The 27,205-nt window shown below is 42.9% G+C and overlaps 1 protein-coding gene across 1 annotated transcript in view; it reads left to right on the top strand.

Annotated features, from left to right (window-relative positions):
* LOC134355680 (NAD(P) transhydrogenase, mitochondrial-like) overlaps positions 1–27,205 on the top strand; it is an 83,183-nt gene that overhangs the window by 5,677 nt on the left and 50,301 nt on the right. Inside the window, exons 3-6 of the mRNA XM_063065954.1 lie at positions 17,490–17,719; positions 21,454–21,671; positions 23,272–23,359; positions 25,983–26,071. Coding sequence (XP_062922024.1) covers positions 17,490–17,719; positions 21,454–21,671; positions 23,272–23,359; positions 25,983–26,071 — 625 coding nt within the window. The remainder of the gene's footprint in view (positions 1–17,489; positions 17,720–21,453; positions 21,672–23,271; positions 23,360–25,982; positions 26,072–27,205) is intronic.

Here is a 27,205-nt window from a genome sequence, read left to right as displayed (position 1 = left end):
TTAAAAAAGTGAGGTAGTGTCTGACGGGTCAATGTCCATTTAGGAATCTCATGGCAGAGGAGAGAAAGCTGTTCCTATATCGCTGAGCGTGTGCCTTCAGGCTTCTGTACCCCCTACCTGATGGTAACAGTGAGAAAAGGGCAGGCCCCAGGTGCTGGAGGTCCTTAATAATGGACGCTACCTTTCTGAGACACCACTCCCTGAAGGTGTCCTGGGTACTTTGTAGGCTAGTACTCAAGATGGAGGTGACTAGATTTACAACCCTCTGCAGCTTCTTTCGGTCCTGTGTAATAGCCCCTCCACACCAGACAGTGATGCAGCCTATCAGAGTGCTCTCCACTGTACAACTGTAGAAGTTTTTGAATGTATTTGTTGACATGCCAAATCTCTTCAAACTCCTAATGAAGTATAGCTGCTGACTTGCCTTCTTTATAACTACATCAATATGTTGGGACCAGGTTAGATCCTCAGAGATCTTGACACCCAGGAACTTGAAACTCTTCACTCTCTTCACTTCTGATCCCTCTATGAGGATTGGTTTGTGTTCCTTCGTCCTACCCTTCCTGAAGTCCACAATCAGCTCTTCCATCTTACTGACGTTGCTGCGGCACCACTCCACTAGTTGGTATATCTCACTCCTGTACGCCCTCTCATCGCCATCTGAGATTCTACCAACAATGGTTGTATCATCAGCAAGTTTATAGGTGGTATTTGAGCCATGCCTAGCCACACAGTCATGTGTATATAGACAGTAGAGTAGTGGGCTAAGCACACTGTATCTAGAGTCATTTTCAAATTACACAAGACTGAGATGCAGCTTAGTTAATTGCTGCCTGTCCTATTCAGGTTATGGAAGAAAAACAAAGTCAAACCGTAAAAGTTTACAACATGTAAGGATCTTTCCCCCCACTAATGTTTGTGTTAGCTTTTTGCTGGAGTCATTTTACCTGAGCCAATGTTGAAGGATCTAATTTATGCCTTTCACCCTGAAACTTCTGCATATAGTATTAAATCACTTGTCCTTTCTGAAATGATAGTTGATGGCATCATGATCCTGTGCTAAGGTATTTCTCCTGTACCTTCTGCTTCATCTTGGTGACAACTTGAAGTAGGCATTATCTCTAATGCTAAGGAGGCACCCTGTGAACTGTATGGGGCTATTAGCGAACTGCAGAACGCACACCCTGATGGACTGTTTATTGTCGCCAGAGATTTTAATCACGCAAACCTCAGGTCAGTGCTCCCCAAATTCCATCAGCATGTAGACTTTGCAATGAGAGGGGAGAACATGTTGGACCTTGTTTATACAAACATCTCCAATGTGTACCGGGCGGAGCCCCACCCCCACCCTGGTTACTCAGACCACATCTCTGTTGTGCTAATCCCAGCATACAGACCGCTCGTCAGGCGCTCCAGACCAGTTCAGAAGCAGGTGAAAACCTGGCCAGCAGGAGCCATCTCTGCTCTTCCCACTGCTTTGAGCACACTGACTGTCACATGTTCAGGGAGGCTGCAACCGATGGCGACTCTGCCAGCTTAGAGGAGTACACGGCATCAGTGACTAACTACAACAGCAAGTGCATCGATGATATCACTGTGGCCAAGACCATCACTACTCGCTCTAACCAGAAGCCATGGATGACCGCGGAGGTGCGTGCACTGCTGAGGACCCGTGACTCCGCCTTCAGAGCAGGCGACAAGGCAGCCCTAACAACAGCGAGGGCCAAACTGTCTCGGGCTGTCAGAGAGGCAAAGTGTGTACATGCCCAGTGAATCCACAGCCACTTCCAGGCCAGCGGCGACACAGGGCACATGTGGAAGGGCATTCAGGACGTCACCAACTACAGGACAACATCACCTGCCTGTGCTGGTGATGCCCCCCTCCCAGATGCATTGAACAACTTCGCTCACTTTGAGGCGGAAAATGATGTGGTGGTGAGGGAGACCACTCCTCCTCCCAATGACCAGGTGCTGTGTCTTACCGTGGCTGATGTGAGGAAAACTCTATGCAGTGCCAACCCACAGAAGGCTGCTGGACCGGACAATATTCCTGGCAGAGTGCTCAGAGGATGTGCAGACCAGCTGGCAGATGTTCTCAATGACATCTTTAACATCTCCCTGAGCAGCGCCATCGTTCCAACATGCTTCAAGGCCACCACCATCGTCCCCATGCTGAAGAAGTCTTCAGTGTCCTGCCTTAACAACCACACTATTTGTTGCACTCACATCCATCATGAAGTGTTTCGAGAGGCTCGTCATGAGGCACATCAAGACCCTGCTGCCCCCCTCACTGGACCTCCTGCAGTTCGCATCGTCCCAACCACTCAACAGACGACGCTATCGCCACCACCCTCCACCTGGCCCTCACCCTCCTGGACAAAAAAGACACGTATGTTCGAATGCTGTTCATAGACTTCAGTTCAGCATTCAACACAATCATTCCTCAGCACCTGATTGGAAAGCTGAAACTGCTGGGCCTGAACACCTCCCTCTGCAACTGGATCCTAGATTTCCTGACTGGGAGACCTCAGTCAGTCCGGATCGGGAGCAGCATCTTCGATGCCATCAGACTGAGCACGGGGGCCCCCCAGGGCTGTGTGCTCAGTCCACTGCAGTTCACTCTGCTGACCCATGACTGTGCAGCAATACACAGCTCGAATCACGTCATCAAGTTCGCCGATGACACGACCATGGTGGGTTTCAACAACAAGAATGACGAGTCAACATACAGAGAGGAGGTGCAGCGGCTAACGGACTGGTGCAGAGCCAACAACCTGTCGCTGAACTTGAACAAAACAAAAGAGATGGTTGTTGACTTCAGGAGGACACAGAGCGACCACTCTCCGCTGAACATTGACGGCTCTTCCACTGAGATCATTAAGAGCACCAAATTTCTTTGTGTTCACCTGGCTGAGAATCTCACCTGGTCCCTCAACGCCAGCTCTATAGCCAAGAAAGCACAGCAGCGTCTCTACTTTCTGCGAAGGCTGAGAAAAGTCCATCTCCCACCCCCCCATCCTCACCACATTCTACAGAGGATGTACCGAGAGCATCCTGAGCAGCTGCATCACTGCCTGGTTCGGGAATTGCACCGTCTCGGATCGCAAGACCCTGCAGCGGATAGTGAGGTCAGCTGAGAAGATCATCAGGGTTTCTCTTACCGCTATTACAGACATTTACACCACACGATGCATCCGCAAAGCTAACAGTATTGTGAAGGACCCCACGCACCTCTCATACAAACTCTTCTCCCTCCTGCCATCTGGCCAAAGGTACCGAAGCATTCGGGCTCTCATGATCAGACTGTGCAACAGTTTCTTCCCCCAAGCCATCAGACTCCTTAATACCCAGAGACTAGATTGACATCTATCATTTATTATTATATTGTAATTTGCCCTCTACTGTCCCTATTGTCTTGTTTGTTATTGTACTGCTGCACTGTTTTTATGCACTTTATGTAGTCCTGTGCAGGTCTGTAGTCTGGTGTAGCTTTTATGTTGTTTTACGTAGTCTAGTGTAGCCTTGTGCTGTCTCTCATAGTCTAGTGTAGTTTTGTGTTGTTTTATGTAGCACCATGGTCCTGGAGGAACATTGTTTCATTTTTACTGTGTACTGTACCAGCAGCTTATGGTCAGAATGACAATAAAAAGCAACTTGACTTGACTCGATTTTAATTTTGGTTGTGGTTGCAGAATGATGTTAGGAAGTCCCAATGAAACCACCTCCCCCCCCACCCCCCAACCCCCCATGACAATCCTTAAAATATCAATTGCGGCCCCAAGAAATGCTTGGCTAAGGCTGGGTCTAGGGAGAGAGGTGGCCAACAAGAATAGGCTAATAATTGGAGCTGGAGGTCAAGTGGAATAAACAGCTACTGGAGGACAGTGGGTTTCTGTGCTCACAGTCCGAGGGATGGGTAAGGAGTGAAATTTGAGTATGGTGCAAGGACTGGTTAAAAGTAGCAGGAATAAGCATGGTATCCAACTTGCGGGATTCTAAAACAGTGAAACTCCAATCATCTGTCATCAGATCACCCTAATACCTTCACATCTTGCTCACCAAGTGATGTTTGCTATGCTCCGTTTCAACTTGCTGGAGACCCAGTTCCCTTTCATCTTACTGGGATCAGTGGGAAATTTGTTCTAACACTGCCTAACATACTTTTTCAAAAAAAAATGTATATTCCATTTAAAAGTCAGTTAAATCTGCTGAATTTTGAGTGTGCAGGCTTATCATAGAGTTACTTTATCAGTATTGAGACCCCTAACTGAAGGGATCTTCTCTTTGTCGTGGTTTATTCTATTCTGTTTAGCATGATCTGACACCATCTGACAACCTTGGCACATTACTATTGAGAATGGAATTTGAACTTATAACTATCTAGTTGGAAGTCCAATAATATTAGATCAGTATAGTATAATGCAATATAAAATACTCAATCCACTTTGAAAGGCAATTAGCTTTTATAATTTTATGCTCAGGGCTAGCCAGACAGAAGTTCAAATTTCAACTCTCATTATGGTAATTGATCAAATAACAGGGTTGCCATTCGATGATCATGTTACACAGGGTCATCCAGGCTTTACCCATCAGCTACCATGAACTGTTGGGCATGGTGGTGGTTTACGGTGCCAGATTACAGCGATCTAGTCATCTGGAGGCCTAAATTAACAGCACCAAGAATGAAAGCTTACATTACATTGTGCAAATTGAGGGTTTAAATTTAGGTTTTGAAAATATATTTTTGTAGAAGGTCATCAGGAATTCAAAAGCTGCACAGTCACAAAAACACAAAAGTGTCACTGATACCCGCTTTTCAGGGGACCTCTTATAATGCACTTGGCCTAATGTGTCCATAGCCTTCACTGTGTGTACAACTCCTTGTAACAGAGTGCAGTAATGAATCACAGAAGTGTTTCACCACTTTCTGAAGGGCAAGATATTGTCCTTGGTACAGGTGTGCAGAGAATAAAGAACATAATTTGGGGGGCAGCAACTCAAGCACAAACGTTCACATGGGAACCTGTCTGCTTTATCCATTCCAAAAAGGATGTGATCATTTCTGTACTTCCAAGTCTTTTATTTACAGAGTGATATTATTATAAATAAATATCACCTAGTACTTTAGAAGGGGATGATCAGACAACATTTGGATGCTAATTTAGATTAGATTAGATTATGAGGACACTCAGTCCTCGTTTATTGTCATTTAGTAATGCATGCATTAAAAAATGATACAATGTTCCTCCAGAATGATATCACAGAAACACAGGACAAACCAAAACTAAACTGATAAAACCACATAATTATAATATATAGTTACAACAGTGCAAAGCAATACCGTAATTTGATAAAGAGCAGACCATGGGCACGGTAAAAAAGAAGTCTCAAGTCCCGATAGTCCCATCATCTCACGCAGACGGTAGAAGGGAGGAACTCTCCCCACCATGAACCTCCAAGTGCTGTCAACTTGCAGGTGCAGCACCAGGAAGCACCCGACCACAGCTGACTCTGAGTCCGTCCGAAATCTTCGAGCCTGCAACCAGCCCCTCCGACACTGAGTACCAAGCACCATCTCTGCTGAGCGCTTTGATTCCGCCCTGGCCACCGAGCAACAAGCAAGACTGAGGACTCGGGGCCTTCCCCTCTGGAGATTCTGGATCACACAGTAGCTGCAGCAGTGAAGCAGGCATTTCAGAAGTTTCACCAGATGTTCCTCCGTGCTCTCACGTCTGCCTCCATCAAATCAGAATTATGCACAGCACCCTACTTGACAGATAACAGGTATCATTCACCAGAATGGCCGCTGCAGGCTGCGTTGTGCCGCCATCTTCTCCCCTCCTCCTTTTTAGAAAGAAGGGATGATAAGTGGAAGCAAAAATGTCATCAAAGAAATTTATTTCACAGAGGGATGTGTAGGGAGGCACTTCTAGAGTGTGACAGCCAGAGGCTTGAGTGAATCAAGGGTGCCAGTGGTGAGGTGAATGAGGAGCGAATGTAGAAAGTGTCAGAATCTGTAGTATTTGTGAGAAATGGTTGGAGGTGCTTGAGGGTGAGCCTGTGTGTAGCCAAGGTTGCAAATAGCTGATCAGATTGGAATGGTGTCATAGTGACCACGCGTGAGCTCTCTACGCCAGTCAGGGCAATATGCAGCTCTTCATAACCTTTGAGGATATGATTCCAACTGATCTGGTATGATTTGCCACCATTGTATTTGCCGTCTCGGGCAGCTTAGAATAAAATCTCTTTGACCAAGCATATGTTGCTCTTTAAGTAGCTCCTTAACGGAGGGGAAAAAAAAGATAGACTGGTTTAGGGAATCAGTTCCTGAGCTTAGTATATCAACAGGTCAATTAATGCAGCAAATTGGATTGGAAGTAATCAGGAGGCATGCAGTGCAGTATTATTTCTCCAAAACGAAAGCATCACTAACAGATGGAGGATGTCTGAGCACTTAAATGTAGTTTAATGAACCAGGACCCCTCCGTTAATTGTAGAGGTCGATGGCATTAAAAGTGTTGGGAACCCCTTGTCTAAGACAATGTAATCTGATTATAAACAGGAGAAATAAAGTCTTCTGGTATTATACTGTGTTAATCTTTTAAAGTGCTTGGTCCTCCTTTGTGCTGATTTTCTGTGTGCAAGTGGGAGCAAAGCTGATCCAGTTTTTCAGGACTCTGCTCCCTGCTCCAGGGAACTCTGAAAGTAGCACATCGCTCAGGACAGCGAATGTCAACTCAGAGTCGGCATGTAGTAGTTAGCACAATCACTTTCAGGTGCCAACAACCACCAGTTGAGATTTGTTTCCTGTCGTTGTCTATAAGAAGTTTGTATGTTCTCCCCATGACCAGCTGGGTTTCCTCTGGGTCCCACATTCCAAAGATGTACGGTTGGGGTTAGTGAGTTTGGGTATACATAGAGCATAGAATAGTACAGCACAGTACAGGCCCTTCAGCCCACAATGTTGTGCCGACCCTTAAACCCTGCCTCCCATACAACCCCCCACCTTAAATTCCTCCATATACCATGTTGATGCTGGAAGAGTGGCCACACTTGCGGGCTGACCCCAGCACGATCCTTTGTGTGTGTTGGTCATTGATGTAAATGATGTATTTCACTGTAGCTTTTGATGTACATGTGACAAATAAAGCTAATCCGATCATTTTGTCAAATGGATAAACTAAGTTCTGGAGTCCCTGTCAGAAATTGGACCGTTTGGTCGGAACAGCAGGCCAGCCTGTTGGGTTCAGGTTTTCCTGATGTGTCCTGGCTGTCAATAAATACTTAAGTTTAAGTTTTTATTGGCTGGCTGGTGGCGTAGTGGTGTCAGCGCCGGACTTCGGAGCGAAGACTCCTGAGTTCGAATCCAGCCGGCTCCCTTGCACACTTTCCATCCGTGCTGGATTGAGCGTCGAACTAGCAACTTGGCCTCGTAAAAATAAGAAAGCCTGCTTAAAAAACGCCGTCATGATGGCGTCCCGATGACTCCACTCGGAGTTAACGGCTTTTTTCTTCTTCTTCTTTTAAATTTTTATTCTCTGGAACCAGAAAGAGATGTAGCATAATATGCCATTTATTGTATCTCGCTATTGCCATTGCAGACTGACAGTAACCCATTACAGTCTTGCTCATGAAGATGTTCTCACATATTGTTGGTTAGGTACTTCCATGACCCAACTGGAGCAACAGTGGTGTGACTGCAGGTTGGGATAGTGTGTGTTGGTTAGACAGAAATTGGTTTAATTGCATCCCCATGTACCTACAGCCTTTGTCCTTTTCGTTGAGGGGGTTTTTGGGAAATGTTATTGATACTTGCTTCATTTCCTTCAATGTTTCCCCTTTGACCCCTGGCCAAACTGTTCTTTAACATCCTTGCCTTCCTGAATTTCAAGCTCTCTGTGATGCTGAGGTTGTTTTTTCGCTATTGGATCAATCCTCTGTCTCTTTTCTCCTTGGAGCTCCTGTTCTTGCCTTCTGGCAAGAGCTAAGGTCTTGCTCCTTTGCAAGTGAATCTCCAACCTGTAGCTGGTAGTTGTGGCATAGTGGTTTAGTTAGCAGTTTCTCTCACTCCTCACTGGTCCTGGAGTCACGTAGTTTAGAGCAGCTGAGAACAGCAGGTTTTTTTCAACCCTCACTGCCCTACTGAAGAACCTTAATTAACTAGATAGGTTTTCACAGTGGTCTGGTAGAAAAAAAAAACATCCTAGGCTTTTAATTATTTGAATTTAAATTGCCTAGCTTCTAGTTTGCAATTTTAAACTTGCCTCTGGATCAATGATCTGGGATTCCAGCTGCCAGTCTAATGACTTCAAAGTTACAGTGACTTCACCACTCCATTAATGGTGTTGAGGTTGAGAGCTTCAAGTTCTTAGTTGTGAATATCACCACCCTGTCCTCGTTCAACTGCGTTGATATCACAGCCAAGGAAGCTCACCAACACCTTTAATTCCTCAGGAGGCTAAAGAAATTTGGCATATCCCCATCAATCCTTAACCAATTTTTATTGATGCTTAATGACTTAGGTCAGCAACTGCTCTGCATTTGACTGCAAGAAACTTTGTGGACACATCTCTGCACGTCACAAGAACCAGTCTCCCCTCCATTGACTCTGTCTATATTTCTCGCTGCCTCAGTAAAGCAGCCAGAGTAATCAAAGAACCCACCCATCATGGACATTTTCTTTTCTCCCCTCGCCCATCAGACAGAAAGTACAGAAGTCTGAAAGTATACACCACCAAGCTCAAGGACTGCTTCTATGCATTGTTATCAGACTACTGAATGGACCTCTTGTATGATAGGACCTTGCTATGATCTTGTATGTTATTGTTTACCTGCACTGCACTTTTCAGTAACTTTTACACTTTATTCTGCTTTTTTACTGTTTTACCTTATTCTATCTCAATGCACTGTGTAATAATTATGAACAGTGTGCAAGAGGACCTGTTCACTGTGCATGTGACAATAGTATACCAATATCATTTCTGGTCCTGCAACCCTCTAGCCTAATGAGCACAAGTGGCTGGCCAAATCAGCTATTAGTCTGGTTCGACAGCAAGTAATGTGTCAGCCAGCATGAGGGACAAACATACTTGAGTCCATCCACGCCAGCCAATCTATTACAAATCCTGCTGTCAGTAAATATCATTGGTAGAAGCCGGTGCTTGTTGAGACTGAATCTCACTTTCATCCTTCCATTAGTGTTGGAAATATCACTGTGTTAAATGGGAAAGGTTTAGAACAGATCTGTGAATTCAATAACAGCAGCAGTGTATGTCAGCACCATCTGTTACTTCATGCTGTATTGTCAAGCCAAGGGATCTATCTTTGTTCATGGAGGAGTGTAGCAGGGCATAGCCAGCAGTGGGCTCAGGCACTCCTCAAAGCACTGTCAAGTATTAATGCTCCAATAGACGAGTTTGACAGCTCTGGAATCCCACTACATGTATTTGTGAATAGGAGTGGGAATTTGAACAGAAGGAGTGGGTAGTAGTGGGAAGGAAGAGGTCCCCAAGAACATCCTGACCTTCATTTATGGTGAGCCCAACATGTAAATACGAAAGCAAGACCTGTTCAAATGAAGTGCTGAGTGGAGTGCTTCTTCACACTTCCAGCAATCCAAATTCAATCCTGTCCTCTGGTGTTGCCTTTGTGGAGTCTTCCTGACATTGCATGGGTTTTCTGCGAGTGCTCCAGCTTCCTTCCTCAACCCAACAGCGTGTAGGTTGTGAGCTTACCAGTCACTGTAAATTACCTGTAGTGTATAGGTAAGTGATGGAATCTGGGGAGAGTTGAGGTGAGTGTGAGGAGAATAAAATGGAACCCGTGTGAATGGATGTTTCACAGTTGAAGTGGTCTTGGTGGACCAAAGGACATGCGCCAAATACTGGAATTCCTCCAGCACTTTTGTGTGTGTTTGTGTGTGTGTGTGTGTCTACCTAAGAGAATTGATGCAGTTTAGGAGCCAAAGGGTGGTCACACCAAATATTGATTTGATTTAGTTTTTTACTGTTTACTGCTCTTTATATAATGTTTTGATACTTAGAAAATTTTTCAAGCATTATTTTTGAAACCATCTTCACTTTATAGAATTTTTTTTTTAGATGTGCCCAAAACTTTTGCACTGCACAGTATATCCTTTTCACCAGACATAGGGCAAATTGAATCCAGCAAGTGAATCTCCATTCTCCATCAAAGGAGCTGTGTTGGGTGATGTCATCGGCAGGCTATGAAGTAGCTCTTCCTCACAAGTGGGCTTTCTCGTGCCTGGTTTGTGTTTCACCAGGGCTGTTAGTCTCCAGATTTCATCATAGCTTTGGAACAGATGTAGACCAGAACTGAGTTCCAGGTCAAGTTGGAAGTAACTGTCCTCAACAAGAAGACCAGCTTTTGATTGAGTGTGCTGTCAAAAGTGCCCAGGTAAAACAAAGATCAGTGGAGTCATACTTTGCCTAATGTCAAAATGTCGTGGTTATTGGAACTCAATCATTTCAGCTCTAGGACATCACTTGGAGTAGTGTTCTAGGGTCTAGTCACTTCTATCTGATTTGTCAATGACTTTATTTCCATTGTAAAGTCAGAAGTGGGGATGTTTACAAGTGATTGCATTATGCAACTACTCAGCATGTAAAACAGTCCCTACCTGTAACAGTGAGCCCATGATAACAATCAGACATGGGCTTGCAGTGGTAAGTAATAGAGTGCAACCAGGCAGCCAGGTAAGAGATTGCTCATGTTCCCTTGGCAGTCAATTGAATTTGCATGGGCAAGGGTCCACTTGCAACATCTTGTGGGCCACCTTGGAATAGATGCTCAATTGACCCTACCATATAAATACTGTAGGAACAGGAACACAACAGGAGCTGTTGGGATGACTCGCTTCCTAACTTGCAAGATGTTTTCCACCAAATAAAGGGCAAAAGTCAGGATAGTGATAAAATAATACTTGTCCAGATGAGTGCAGTTCCAACTGTACTCAGTTCAACATTGTCCCGGACAAAGCAGCCTGCCTAGTTGGGACCCGAAGCTTTTATTCTCTCCACTCAGCCTAAGCATTGTGGTAGTAACTTCTTCAGAAGGACTACAACAATTTACTAAGGTGACTAAGGTACCAAAAGTTTAGCATTTGTTTTACCCAAAAATCTTCTGAAATTCAAAGTAAATTTTATTATCAAAGTGCAAATATGTCACTATATTCAACCTTGAGACTCATTTTCCTGTGGGCATACTCAGCAAGTCTATAGAATAGTAACTATAACAGGATCAATGAGAGATCAACCAGAGTGCAGAAGACACCAAACTGTGTGAATGCAAATACAAATAAATAGCAAAAAATAACAAGATGATGAGATAAAGAATCCTTGAAGTGAAGTCATTGGTTGAGAGAACATTACAATGATGGGATAAGTGAAGTTGAGTGTAGCTATCCCCTTTTATTCAAGAGTCTGATGGTTGTGGGGTAGTAACTGTTCTTGAACCTGGCAGTGTTATTCCTGAAGCTCTTGTACTGTCTACCTGATGGCAGTAGTGAGATGAGAGCATGGCCCGAGTGGTGGGGGTCTCTGATGATGGATGCTGCTTTCGTGTGACAGCGTTTCATGTAGATGTGCTCAATGGTTGTGAGGCCCTTACTGTGATGCACTGGGCTGAATCAACCACCTTTGGTTGGATTTTCCGTTCAAAGGCATTGGTGTTTCCATACCAGGCTGTGATAGAGCCAGTCAATACTCTCTCCACTACACAGCCACAGAAGTTTGTCAGAGTTTTAGGTGACATGCTGAAGCTCCGTAGACTCCTAAGGAAGCAGAGGCGCTGCTATGCTTTCTCACAATTGCACTTGTTTGCTGTCTGGTGGATCTCTGGTTTCCCTCTCCTGAAGTCTTTTATCAGTTCATCGGTCTTGTTGACATTGAGTGAGAGGTTGTTGTTATGACAAACACTCAGCCAAATTTGATTTGGCCCGCAACAGTGGTGTCATCAGCAAACTGGAATATGGCATTGGAGCTGTGCTTAGCCCCACAGTCCAAGGTGTAAAGCGAGTAGAGCAGGGGGAGAGCATTAGGATTGAGCAGTAAATGCTATGATGAAGAATGAACGCATAAAACAAAAATTGGAGGCTGGATGCCAAACATGATAATGGATCTGCCTCCTCCAGGACTCTGACCCCATCAGTGAATATTAAGCTGTCATCTCCCAAAGGATCAATGCCCTTTATTTCTTCCTGTGATCTGCTATAAACAGTTTCACACAATTCTTCAACTTTTCATCGTGAAGTGTTGGCATTTTAATTTACTCCTTATGCCTCTGAAATCGGAGAATTCTTCTCTCGAGTCCAGTCCTGATGTAGTACATGCTGACCAGAGATGCTGTTAATATTTTGCTAGGAACTTCTAACCTGTTGAGGCTGAAAGCCATTTGTGGTTACATGTAGTCTGTGTCCCTATCTCCTGCACCTCACCTTCCCTCAGTGCCAAGCCTGTCTAATCGTAAGGTGTTTAGTGGTAGGATTATGTTGCTGTTATGACACAGAGGTTTGGCGTCATTTTACCCAAGATTCTTTTCCTCAGCCTGGCCAGCAACTTCCATAAGAACCAATAATGCACTTACTTTATAGCCATGCCTATCCCGTGGGAAGAAATTTTCCTTTGAATCTGTTTTCTCCTTGCTTATTTCCAACCTACGTGTATCCCCAACTATTCTTCTACCTTATCTCACTTTAGCACTTCCACTTTTTTCTCATTAACTGCCTTTTTTCATCCACACCAGCAAAATGACTGGTGTGTCTTGGCCTTCTTCAGCAGCACCCCAGGCAGAATTCATTCACAACCTTTATGTCACCAAGAAGGTAATGATCCCACATTAAATACTTTCCCTTTAACGCCACTCATGCCCTTCAAATGAAAGACAGCCTTTAGAAATCCTCTATCCGTTGTAACCTTGTTTGTATTTTAGAACATGAAACAGAATTAGGCCTCTCAGTCCATCGTGCAACTCCATGTCTCCATCCCTCTCAACCCCATTCTTCTGACTTCTCCTTGTAACCTTTGACACTCTTACTAATCAAGAACCTGTCAACCTCCACTTTAAATATACCCAATGACATGGCCTCCGCAGATATCTGTAGCAATAAATTCCACAGATTCATCATCACCCTCTGGCTAAAGAAATTCCTCATCATCACTGTTCTAAAGGGATGTCTTGTTCTGAGGCTGTGTCCTCTGGTTGTAGACACCCCAGTATAGGAAACATCCTGTCCATGTCCATTCTATCGTGCCTCTCAATGTTCCATAGACTTCAATGAGATCCACCCCCCCGCCCCCCACCATTCTTCTAAACTCCAACAAGTACAGGCCAGGCTGAAATGCAGAGAGATGGGGGCCCCATCTATCCAGCATCTTGTTAGCAAATGTGTAGGCGCTGGACAACAAAATTGAGGACCTGAGGACAAGATTGCTGAATCAGAGGGAGATGAAGGACTGTTGACTTCTATATCTGAGTGAAACTTGGATGTCTCCCAGCCTGCCAGATACAGCAGCTAAACTGGGAGGCTTCTTAATTTACCGAATGGACTGAACTGCTGATTCAGAAAAGGCAAATGGCGGAGGTTTATGTTTCACGATAAATTCTCGTGTACTCGGATGTAGCGGATTTGTCGAACTTGTGTTCCCCCAACCTTGAACAACTAATGGTCAAATACTGTACATTCTATTTACCTGGAGCGTTCTCTTCCATAAACCTGGCCACATTCTACATACCACCAGTGGCCAACTATAATGAAGTACTTGGGTTACTGCATGATGCCATCTCCAAGCAAGAGACAGTCCATTCCAATGCATTTGAAATCATGGTCAGTGCGTTCAGACAGGCTTGTTTGAAGAGAACTGCCCAAATACCATCAGCATATAACTTGTAGCACCAGAGGTCGCAGCACACTAGACTACTGTTATAGTAAGATAGGAAATGACAACCATTCCATGCCCAGACCACATTTCGGTAAATCAGGTGGCTTGGCTGTCCTTCTAGCTGCATATAGGCAGAGAGGCTTCAAAGATTAGGCCAATAAAGAAGTGGTCACGGGAGGCAAAGGAGTGGCTACGGGATTGCTTCAAAGACTCATCTGTGGATCTGAATGAATACACCATGGTTGTAACAGACTTTATTAAAGTAATTGTAGACAAGTGTGGCCCTGCAAAATCATTCAGAGTTCTTCCCAGTCAGAATCCCTGGATAAACCATGAGATCTGCAATCTGTTGAGAGCCTGATCAGAGGCATTCAAGTCTGCTGATCAAGAAAGTTACAAGAGGTCCATGTGCGACCTCAAGAAAGCCATCTCATGGGTGAAGTGGCAATTCCGGACCGAACTTGAATTAAACGAAGGATGCTCGACAATTGTGGCAGGGCTTGAATACTATCACCTCTTATAAAGTTATGTCAAGCAACATGGACAAGGGCAGGGCTTTACTTCTAGAAGAGCTCAGTGCCTTCTGTGGTTGCTTTGACTGTCAAAACATGGAAGAGCAATTACAAACTCCCATATTCCTGCTGGTCCTATGATTTCAATCTCAGACCAAGAATCAGATTCAGGTTTATTATCACCAGTGTGTCTCGTGAAATTCGTTAACTTAGCAGCAGCAGTTCAATGCAATGCATAGTATAGAAGAAGGAAAAAAAAGTATAAAATAATAAATAATAAGTAAATCAATTACAGTATATGTATATTGAATAGATTAAAAATCATGCAAAAAACAGAATAATATATATTTAAAAAGTGAGGTGGTGTTCAGGGGTTCAATGTCCATTTAGGAACCGGATGGCAGACGGGAAGAACCTGTTCCTGAATCGTTGAGTGTGTGCCTTCAGGTTTCTGTATTTCCTATCTGATGGTAACTGAGAAAAGGGTATGCCCTGGGTGCTGGGGGTCCTTAATAATGGACGTTTTCTTTCTGACACCGCTCCTTGAAGATGTCCTGGGTACTTTGTAGGCTAGTACCCAAGATGGAGCTAACTAGATTTACAACCCTCTGCAGCTTCTTTTGGTCCTGTACAGTAGCCCACCCCCCACCAGACAGTGATGCAGCCTGTCAAAATGCACTCCACGGTACATCTATAGAAGTTTTTGAGTGTATTTTTGACATACCAAATCTCTTCAAACTCCTAATGAAGTATAGTCACTTGCCTTCTTTTTAACTGCATCAAAATGTTAGAACCAGATGAGGTCCTCTGAGATCTTGACACCCAGGAACTTGAAACTGCTTACCCTCTCCACTTCTGATCACTCTGAGGATTGGTATGTGTACCTTTATCTTACCCTTCCTGATGTCCACAATCAGCTCTTTTGTCTTACTGACGTAGAGTGCCAGGTTGTTGCTGTGACACCACCCCACTGGTTGGTATATCTCGCTCCTGTACGCCCTCTCGTCTCCATCTGCGATTCTACCAACATTGGTTGTATCATCAGCAAATTTACAGATGGTATTTGAGCTATGCCTAGCCAAACAGTTACGGGTACAGAGAGAGTAGAACAGTGGGCTAAGCACACACCCCTGAGGTGCACCAGTGTTGATAGTCAGTGAGGTGGATATGTTATCACCAATCTGCACAGATTGTAATCTTCTGGTTAGGAAGTTGAGGATCTAATTGCAGAGGGAGGTACAGAGGCCCAGGTTCCATAACTTCTCAATCAGGATTGTGGGAATGATGGTATTAAATGCTGAACTCTTGTCTCTGAAGCTAACATGTGAGCAGCCTTCAAGAGGGTGAACCCACGAAAAGTGACCAGCCCAGGCTGGGTACCTGGCCAATTACTAAAGACCTGTGCTGATTAACTGGCTGGAGTGTTCAGTGAAATCTTTAACCTCTCACTTTGGCAATGTATGGTACCCACCTGCTTCAAGCGTGCTTCAATTATACCAGTGGTCAAGACTGTTGCCTCAATGACTATTGCCCACTAGCATTTACATCCACAATGATGAAGTGTTCTGGGAGGTCGGTGATGAAATATATCAACTCTTGCCTGAGAAGCGACTTGGATCTGCTCCAATTTGCCTACCAGAGCAACAGGTCCACAGCAGATGCCTCATCATTGGCTCTTCGCTCAACCCTGGAACACCTGGACAGCAAAGATGCATACATCCCCATACTCTGTATCGACTATAGCTCAGCATTCAATACTATTATCTCCTCAAAAGTAATCAATAAACTTTGGCCTCAATGCCTTCTTGTGCAATTGGATCCTCGAGTTTCTTACTTACAGTACCCAGTCAGTCTGGATTGGCCACATCATCTCCTCCACAATATCTATCAGTACAGGTGCACCACAAGGCTTCATACTTAGACCCCTGCTCTACTTGCTTAAACACTTGTGACTGTGATTAAGCACAGCTCCACTGCCATATTCAAGTTTGCTATGATGCCTCTGTCATAGGCTGAATCAGAGGTGCTGATGAATATAGGGGTCTCCCTACCATCCATCAGGGACATTTATTCAGAGCGCTGCATACGCAGGGCCCTTAGTATTATTAAGGATCCCACCCCTCCGTCCAGCATCCTCTTTGGCTTTCTACCATCAGGTAGGAGACACCGATGCATAAAAACAAGACCAGTCGGTATGAGAAAGTTTCTTCCCCCAGGCCATTAAGCTTTTGAGCACCCTGCCACATCATATTTAAAGTGTCACTGGTTAATCTGTTCCATACCTTACAATATTTAGTATTAAAGCACTTCAGTTTGTTATTTATGTGTGATTCGTCTGTAGATTTTATCCTTACCATCATAAGTTATTGTGTTATGTGTACCACTGAGCTTAGAGAAACTTTGTCTCGTTTCTGTATGCATTACATGGTTATATACAGGTATATAGTTAAATGACAATAAGCTTGACTTGACTTGAAAAATCAGCATATAGGAGGGAGATTGAAAGTCTGGCTGAGTGGTGCCGTAACAACAACCTCTTAATGTCAACAACTTTGAACTTTTGAAATTTAATTATTTCAGAATCTGTAGTTTCTATCCTAGTTGTATCCTCTTACTATTATCACTTAAGTAACTCAGATATCTCCCATCCGACATGACTTCACTCTTGGAGCACGGACCCTGCTTATGTTGTTCCTCTATCTGATAAGATTTTATTGATCTGAGACCTGAAATGCTGCTTGTACCTTCCTAACCACAATGGACATGAGCATTGATGCTGACTTTTTTTTATTGTAATTTTTGGTCTGTAATGTACAATTATGGCTTTAATATCAATTTATGACTGATATCAAAGTTGTTGATATTTGAAGAACTGTAATGACTCAGAATGCATTATAAAGCTTAATCATAACTACCATTCATCTTTTAAAGTGATGGGGAAACTGTCAGGATGTGTTTCAGCTTGTTGATCTTCAATTGGTTGGAAATCACTTTGAGATTGATATCTTTGTAACCATATCACAATTCAATTTCAGTGCTCTAAAATATGACTAAAATATTTTCTGTTGCTCTCTAATAGGTGTCCGTTACAAAGATTTGGTTGTTGGCATTCCGAAGGAAATTTACAAGAATGAGAAAAGAGTGGCAGTGTCTCCTGCAGGTGTCCAAGCCCTTGTCAAGCAAGGATTTACTGTGAATGTGGAGGCAACAGCTGGTGATGGTGCCAAATTCTCCGATGACCAATATAGAGAGGCTGGGGCCACGATTAAAGATACAAAAGATGTTTTTGGATCAGATATTGTCCTAAAGGTTTGTATTCCACCTATATTGAAAGGTAAACATACCTTAAATTATTTAGGTAATGCAAGAGGAGCTAGTAAGCTATGTACTTTACTTTTTCATTATTCTCTTAGAAGCTTTAGTTTGATGTGTTTTTTAACAAGCTTTGAAAACTTGCTTAAAGGAGAACTTAATTTTATTGAGCAGTTTAATGTTTTAAAAGTTTACTTTTATACATTGTATCCCAGTTGATAAAGTATCTGTCCCTCTGTTGTGGAGATGCTTGTTTCTGACCAAAGGTGATGCAAGAACTGAGGTAATTCCAAAGTAATAGACTGAAGAAAAAAATCATGTCTTGTGATAAATGATAGTTCAGTTTTCCTCAGCAACATGTGTTGTAGAACAGCTAAAGTCTATCAGAAGCTTCGGTGATCAGTTTCATTGTCATCACTACCTCAAACCCTCTGGATGTAATGAAAGCGTTGTAAGCAGACACCACAGTTATCACCTTCTCTTCTGCTGATTAAGGGTGGTGAATCTGTGGAATTCAGTGCCACAGATGGCTTTGGAGGCCAAGTCATTGTGTATATTTAGAGCAGAGCTTGATGGGTTCTTAATTAATAAGGGCGGCAAAGATAATGGGGAAAAGGCAGGGGGAAGGTGTTGAGAGGGATAATAAATCAGCCAAGATGGAATGGGGGAGCAGACTGAATGGGTGGAATGGCCTAATCCTGCTTCTTGTGTCTTATGGTCTTATAAGGCACTTTCCTACTGGCGTGGAATGGTCCACTTAGAGCAGCAGCTGAACATTCACCTGCAAAGACTTTGTAAAGAAAAGGAAACAAATATGTTAGGAGCTTGCAAAAGTTACAAGATAGAAGTTGCATTATAGTTGAGGTAGATTTGAAAAGGATGCATTGAGATAAAAGCTATATATATTGAATGTGGCTCAGCCAGCAACGTGGCATTCAGTAGGGAAGAATGAGAAATCTGATTTTATTAACTTGTGAACTGCTGTGATGAGTTGAAAAAGGATTAAATTTATAGTATGTAAGATGTGTGTCATTGTAATATTTGAATACATGTATCAAAGTACATTCCATTCACACAACTACTTGTTACAGGGAGAACTTGTGATTATTTTTAATAAACTGCATGTACTTTTTCAATTGACCAGGCATATAGATGAGAGTAGTGCAGTGGATGTGATCTATATGGATTTTAGTAAGGCATTTGACAAGGTTCCGCACGGTAGGCTTATTCAGAAAGTTAGAAGGCATGGGATCCAGGGAAGTTTGGCCAGGTGGATTCAGAATTGGCTTGCCTGCAGAAGGCAGAGGGTGGTGGTGGAGGGAGTACATTCAGATTGGAGGATTGTGACTAGTGGTGTCCCACAAGGATCTGTTCTGGGACCTCTACTTTTCGTGATCTTTATTAACGACCTGGATGTGGGGGTAGAAGGGTGGGTTGGCAAGTTTGCAGACGACACAAAGGTTGGTGGTGTTGTAGATGGTGTAGAGGATTGTCAAAGATTGCAGAGAGACATTGATAGGATGCAGAAGTGGGCTGAGAAGTGGCAGATGGAGTTCAACCCGGAGAAGTGTGAGGTGGTACACTTTGGAAGGACAAACTCCAAGGCACAGTACAAAGTAAATGGCAGGATACTTGGTAGTGTGGAAGAGCAGAGGGATCTCGGGGTACATGTCCACAGATTCTTGAAAGTTGCCTCACAGGTGGATAGGGTAGTTAAGAAAGCTTATGGGGTGTTAGCTTTCATAAGTCGAGAGATAGAGTTTAAGAGTCGCGATGTAATGATGCAGCTCTTTCAAACTCTGGTTAGGCCACACTTGGAGTATTGTGTTCAGTTCTGGTCACCTCACTATAGGAAAGATGTGGAAGCATTGGAAAGGGTACAGAGGAGATTTACCAGGATGCTGCCTGGTTTAGAGAGTATGCATTATGATCAGAGATTACGGGAGCTGGGGCTTTACTCTTTGGAGAGAAGGATGAGAGGAGACATGATAGAGGTGTACAAGATAATAAGAGGAATAGATAGAGTGGATAGCCAGCGCCTCTTCCCCAGGGCACCACTGCTCAATACAAGAGGACATGGCTTTAAGGTAAGGGGTGGAAAGTTCAAGGGGGATATTAGAGGAAGGTTTTTTGCTCAGAGAGTGGTTGGTGCGTGGAATGCACTGCCTGAGTCAGTGGTGGAGGCAGATACACTAGTGAAGTTTAAGAGACTACTAGACAGGTATATGGAGGAACCTAAGGTGGGGACTTATATGGGAGGCAGGGTTTGAGGGTCGGCACAACATTGTGGGCCGAAGGGCCTGTACTGTGCTGTACTATTCTATGTTCTAGTTGTGTTGTAAAATGAAAGCAATTGCTTTGCATCAAAGCCAAAACCAGAATCCAACAAGTTCTTCTTGTATACTTTAGCAATATCTAGTTATTATAAATAACTGGGCAAATTGTCTAAAGTGATAGTAATTATTGTTAGTCAAGCAGTTCATTAAAATGTTTATGGATCTGGGACTGCATAAAATTATTAAAAGGGGAGGAAGCTTCTTGTACAAGGTAACGTTAAAACAGGAGTTCCCATCTGTTTTTATGTCATGGACCCCAACCATTAACGGAAGGGTCCATGGACACCAGATTGGGAACCCCTGCTTTAGAAGTTCTACTCACCATCTTTAGAAGGATATAATACGTTAGGCTGGCATGTTGGCACGTGGCCAAGTGGTTAAGACGTCGATCTAGTGATCTGAAGGTCGCTAGTTCGAGCCTTGGCTGAGGCAGCGTGTTGTGTCCTTGAGCAAGGCACTTAACCACACATTGCTCTGCGACGACACTGGTGCCAAGCTGTATCAGCCCTAGTGCCCTTCCTTTGGACAACATTGGTGGCGTGGAGAGGGGAGACTTGCAGCATGGGCAACTGCCGATCTTCCATATAACCTTGCCCAGGCCTGCGCCCTGGAAACCTTCCAAGGCGCAAATCCATGGTCTCATGAGACTAACAGATGCCTATAAAAATATGTTAGGCAGCTTGTAGTAAGCAGGTTGTTTCATGGCCACAATGGCCAGTCAGTTAATTGCCTAAATGCCATAACACCACTCTACACCATGGGAAATTTTCAGGATTCTGCCTTACAGTCATACATACAGTTTATTATGCTCTGGGCTGTGCAGATTTCCTGTTATTCACACAGGGGGCCAGTTTGATGTTCTATAACTCAGCATGAACATTTCCTCACATTTCCTGTCTCTTCCTTGCTGGAGTTTTGCTTATTACACTCTGACCAGACCAGCACTCCCTGCACTTTTGTGGTAGTTGGGAAATTTAGGTCACTATCCCAGGTTAAGCAACTCCATGTTTGCTCTAGTATTTAATTTTTTTTAATTTATGTATTTCACTGGAATTTTTAGAAGATTGATTATTTGTCTCTGACAATACAGACATGACTTGTATTTGAGCTGATCAGCTAGGATATGGAAGAGGAGTTGGGGTTGCTTATCTGGATTTCTGGGGATCAGTTTGTTACTTTCAGTGGGCTGGTTCTATGATCCATACAGCCCCCCTGCTCAGAAGCCAGATTCAGGGGTCACCCCATGCATTAGATATTCATAACATTAAGCTACTGTAAAAACCAAATTCTCTTGTTTTCCACAAGATGTTTTAACCCTTCTACCAAATTCATATGTCATTTCAATTATGTTTCTCACTGTTTATCTGTTATGATTTCAATAATTTTTTTTTGCAGGTCAGGGCTCCTGTTTTCAATGAGACCTTGGGAGCACATGAAGCAGACCTGCTAAAGGAGAAATCTACTCTTGTCAGTTTCATTTATCCCGCTCAGAACGCTGAACTAATGGATAAACTTGCTCAGCGAAAGGCCTCTGTCCTGGCTATGGACCAGGTTCCTCGCGTTACCATCGCGCAGGGATATGATGCCCTTAGTTCCATGGCTAACATCGCAGGGTATGATGCTTTGTTTTAAAAGAAAATAGGATTTAAGACACCTAGTTTGCATATTTCTTCTTACTAATGCTTACCTCTGTGATCAGATCAAAACAGATGTTGAAGGGAAGAAATTTAATACGACTACAGAAGAAATAAAGACTTGGGCTTAATCACAACAATGGAAATGCAATAAAGAAAGGTGCATGGTTTTGGACATTGGGGGAAAATACCTTTAGAGACACACTGTGTGAATGGTGGTAATCTGGTAGGCAGCAAGACTGAAAGGGGAGTGATAGTTGATTCAATATGTTCAATTCTCTGCTGTTGTCATAAGACGCAACAAAGCAAGCATGGCAACAGTAATCACTAAATCATTGAAGTATAATCCATTGTGCTGCTTTTTTGTTTTCCTCTAATTAATGATGTGTTCAGTTTTATATACCAAGTTCTGGATTTGATATCTAATCCTTTTAAAACGGTGCAGAGAAGGGTCATGGGGTTGTAGTGTAGTTTATCTAAGAAAATCTTGTATTCAGCTATGGAACGAGCAAAGAAGAATATATTGAACTCTACAAAATATGAGGAAAAATGCAAAACATTTCAGATGGCACAATAAAATAGTTAATGGAGCTGGTGCCTCACAGTGCTCAAGATCTGGGTTTAATATTAATTTCAGGCGTAGTGTGTTTGGAATTTGCGTATTCTTCCTGTGACTGAAATTGGTTTGAACCATGTACTCCTGTTTCTTCCCACATCCCAGTGATGTGCAGGTTGGTATGTTAATTGGGTATTTTAAATTTCCCCTAGTGTGGAGGTGGGTGGAAGAATCCTGTGAAGGTTAATGAAGTTGTGGGGAGAATAACAAAAAAATGGGTGGTTGATGGTTGGTCTGGACTTGGTGGGTTGAAGAGCTTGTTTCTGTGCTATCTCTCTGACTCTTTGGCTATAAACATTGTTTGATATTAAAGAGCAATTTAGAAAAAGGGGGACGTATGCACATTATTAATCAAGTTAATGACCAAATTAAGATTAGTCTTCAAAAAGTGGTCTGGTGTGATAGTGAGCAAGAGTTCTGGAAAAATTTCGAAAGCATCAACTGTCAATGCTTTGTGAGGAGGTGATCTGTAATGGATCCTAGCTCATAATGGACTGATGCCAGTTCTAAAGGATGGTGGTTCTACGCAGAAGCTGCCTAAATTGGCTTTGTTTTCTTTGGCATTAAAGGGGCACAGGAGTACTAAACTGAAAGCAACATAAGCAAGGTTATCAGCAAGTAGCTACTTTGCTGAATATTTACCTGTCAAAGACTTGAATATTTACCTGTCAAAGACTTGCTCCTATGTAAGAGCAAAAAATCACCCATTGTTGTGAGACTTATAACATACTTCTGGCAAAAGCCCGGAGATGGACATTGGTGGTGGTGCGTTGAGCTCAACCTGTACGTTTCCCAGACCTAGAGCTAGGAAGGCAAGTGACCACTTCTCACCAGCATGGGCGCAGTTGCCCCAGTGTTCTCGTTTAAGTACACAAATGTTTCTGTCCCTTTGTTTAGTTACGGTGTGGCTAACCAACAGATGTTCTTAAGTGGATGTTAAATTCTCTTTTTTTTCTCTTTCAGGTACAAGTCTGTTGTATTGGCAGCGAACCATTTTGGTAGATTTTTCACAGGTCAGATAACAGCTGCCGGAAAAGTACCTCCGGCAAAGGTAAAAATCATCTGTGGAATAGTGGTGTGAAATTTATAATTCTGTATAACCATACTTCTAATGCTGATTTGCTGCAAATCTGGGCTAACTATGGATTCTCCTCAAATATGTAGAATTGTGCATTTCCAGCCAAGAATCTAATTTAAGCAAAACAGACGGATCCTATTACTTGCTATTACCATGCCCTGTGCTGGTTAGCAGCAGTGAAAATTGTTATGCATTTTTTACATAGGTCAGGGTTTATTTATCCCATATGGCCAGCCCAAGTTATGCCCTTGAGCAGGCTTAAGATATGTCGTCAATTTTTGGGCAATTTCAAGAGGAAACGGGTGCAGTAAGAAGGCTAAATGAAATATTGGGGTTTAAGCATTTTAGAACAAATCTGTACAAATTGTGAACCTGCTGTTCCTATCTCATGTTGGATGCTCATCCGACTTGGGACTGGTTATTACTTCAATGAAATTAGTGCCTAAAGATTGATTTTTGACTTTGATTCTGGGAATTGAATCCTACTGATGAAGGCAGTGGAGATGGATTTGAATAGTACAAACCTTGGCATTGGCCTAATTTGGAAAATATTCTTTGTAGTTTGCAAGCTTGAAATTGTCAGATGTTTGATGTCTTGTTCAGCTGAAGTTCCTGAGATAGGCAACAAGTTGATCTATGAAGGCAGGTTAAGTGTCAAAGACCATTTCTTGTTTTAACCTTAATTTAAGATTGACATGTTTCTCACTGTTTCAGATTCTGTGAAGTTTTTTTTTATACCTTTAAGCATTTTAGGCATTGATTATGCATTTCAAACATTCCCCTATCTCTGTTGAAGATTTGAGGAAATGTGATAGTTTATTAGCTACGTTAGACAGTTTGTTAGTTTATGATGGGATACAGTCTAAGAATAGAGGAATGTCCTTTTAGAACAGAGATGAGGAATTTCTTTAGCTAGAGTGGTGAACCTGTGGAATTCTTTGCCACAGGCAACAGTGGAGGCCAAGTCTTTATGTATATTTAAGGCAGAGGTTGATAGATTCTTGACTGGTCAGGGCATGAAAGGATATGGGGAGAAGGCAAGCAATTGGGGCTGAGAGGAAAAATGGATCAGCCATGATGAAATGACGGAGCAGACTCGATGGGCCCAATGGCCTAATTCTGCTCCTATATCTTATGGTCTTATTATAATTAAATATTTTGTGAACAAGTTGTGGAGTTTCCAACATTTGTTCCAGGTCATGTATGTATTTACATGGAAATAATTAACCAAGTTCAATGACATAAAACAGCATGCAACTTATGTTTTGGGGTGTCTTTTGCAAAATAAACTTGTTCATCTTCAACCTGTGAACAGACCCAAGGCACTTAGGGGAATTGAGGCCTGCTCTTGTGTCAGGGAATGAGAGAACACACACACACACACACACACACACACAGGAACTCAGCAGGTCAGGCAGCATCTATAGAGAGGAATGAACAGTCAATATTTTAGGCTGAGACCATTCATCCTGATGCTGCTGAAATACTGAATTCCTCCAGTTTCTTTTTTGTGTATGTTACTCTGGATTTCCAGCACCTGCAGAATCTCTTGTACTTTGTGAAAGGGAGCCCATTTTCCATAGTGTTCACTTCCCAACCTTGCCACTTTTGACCATTTGTTTTGCCCTCCATCCATTCCCTGGCATTCACTCAACATTGGACATGGTGAAATGTTGTCTGGGGATAAGTGTGAAGTGGGGGGGGGGGGGCGGGGTAACAAAACAAGTTTAATGCATCTTCTTGAGTACTAAAAGGATCCCCTGCCTTTTGCATATTTCAACCAGATATCAAAAACTTGCCTTCGTGCTAAGTACTCCCTAGGTTGCAAATACTTGACTTGCTTATTTCTAGCTTGTACATACAAACCAGCATTTGGAATGCCAGTGAGGTGGATTTTCCAGCTGCCGTGGAGCTGCAGGCTTCTCCTGCTGTGTGGAAACTCGCATCATGCCAATATCTGGTTGAATTAAGCACCCTGCTGGTGTATCTGTACATTTCTTTATTGGCTTATGTTATTCATTTAGAGTGGCTACGTTTTCCACTTGTGAACAATTCGGTTTATGAACAGTAATCAGGGATGGAATCCTGTCATGGAACATTTATGGAAAAGAGCAAACAGTCGACATTTCAGGCCAAGAGGTGTTTTGGTACCAAAGCGTTGACTGTTTACTCTTTTACATGGATGTTCCCGAGCCTGACAAGTTCCTCCAGCACTTCGTGTCAGTTGCTTTGGAGTTCCAGCATCTGCAGATTTTATGGTGCTTGGAATCTTGTCATAATCTGGTGATGACTTATAGTTCCTATAAAATGAAGGCCTGTTGACTCTGTTGTTATCTTAGTAGATCTTTTATGCTCCATTTCCATGGCTTTGGTATATATCCCTGAGTATGGAACCCATAAGAAGCAACTATGGTAGATCTGTGGACTAAGACTGATTTGTTATAATGTTAAGCCACACACACAAAATACTGGAGGAACTCAGCAGGTCAATCATCATCTATAGAAATGAATAGCTAACCAACTATAATGTTGACTGTACCAATTATAATTACTGATTTTCTTATTTTCTATAATTCCCTCTCATTTTTAACACCAGGTCTTGGTTATTGGAGGTGGCGTTGCTGGTTTGGCTGCTGCTGGTGCTGCAAAATCATTGGGAGCCATTGTTCGAGGTTTTGACACGAGGTATCTTAACTATTTAACAGAAAGTATGTTTTTTTTTCCTATATTGAAACCTGCACTATATAAAGAGTAAGAACATGTAAATAGAACATAGAATAGTACAGCACAGTACAGGCCCTTCGGCCCACAATGTTGTGCCAACCCTCCAGTATGGCAGAAAGTATGATCATTGTGGTAAGAACATTCTGAATTTAAGCAACAAATAATCCAATGGAGGAACTCTGTGGTTCAAGTAACATCTGTGGGGAGGGATAATGAATTGTTAACTTTTGGGTCAAAACCTTCCACCAGTTGATTGTTTGTTACTCCATATTCTGGCATCTATGCTTGAACAAACTGTTCAATAGAAAGGATATGAGTTCAGCCAGAATTTGTTCAGCTACTGTGTAAGTGAGACTGGTATTAAATTCTTCTCAATAACAGAACTGAATGCAGAAGTCAGTGTAATTAAGTGGCATTGTTTTCTTAATTGTATTATTCAATTGTATTACTTTGGTTCTGTCTTCACTAAGGAGGACATAAATAATCTTCCAGAAATAGTAAGGGACAGAGGGTCCAGTGAGATGGAGGAACTGAGCGAAATACATGTTAGTAGGGAAGTGGTGTTAGGTAAATTGAAGGGATTGAAGGCAGATAAATCCCCAGGGCCAGATGGTCTGCATCCCAGAGTGCTTAAGGAAGTGGCCCAAGAAATAGTGGATGCATTAGTGATAATTTTTCAAAACTCGTTAGATTCTGGACTAGTTCCTGAGGATTGGAGGGTGGCTAATGTAACCCCACTTTTTAAAAAAGGAGGGAGAGAGAAACCGGGGAATTATAGGCCGGTTAGCCTAACGTCGGTGGTGGGGAAACTGCTGGAGTCAGTTATCAAGGATGTGATAACAGCACATTTGGAAAGCGGTGAAATGATCGGACAAAGTCAGCATGGATTTGTGAAAGGAAAATCATGTCTGACGAATCTCATAGAATTTTTTGAGGATGTAACTAGTAGAGTGGATAGGGGAGAACCAGTGGATGTGGTATATTTGGATTTTCAAAAGGCTTTTGACAAGGTCCCACATAGGAGATTAGTGTGCAAACTTAAAGCACACGGTATTGGGGGTAAGGTATTGGTGTGGGTGGAGAATTGGTTAGCAG

This window comes from Mobula hypostoma, chromosome 13, assembly GCF_963921235.1.
Source record: "Mobula hypostoma chromosome 13, sMobHyp1.1, whole genome shotgun sequence".
Taxonomy (NCBI): Eukaryota; Metazoa; Chordata; class Chondrichthyes; order Myliobatiformes; family Myliobatidae; genus Mobula; species Mobula hypostoma.
Note: the sequence above shows the minus strand (reverse complement) of the source record. Positions and strands in the feature narration are given on the sequence as shown.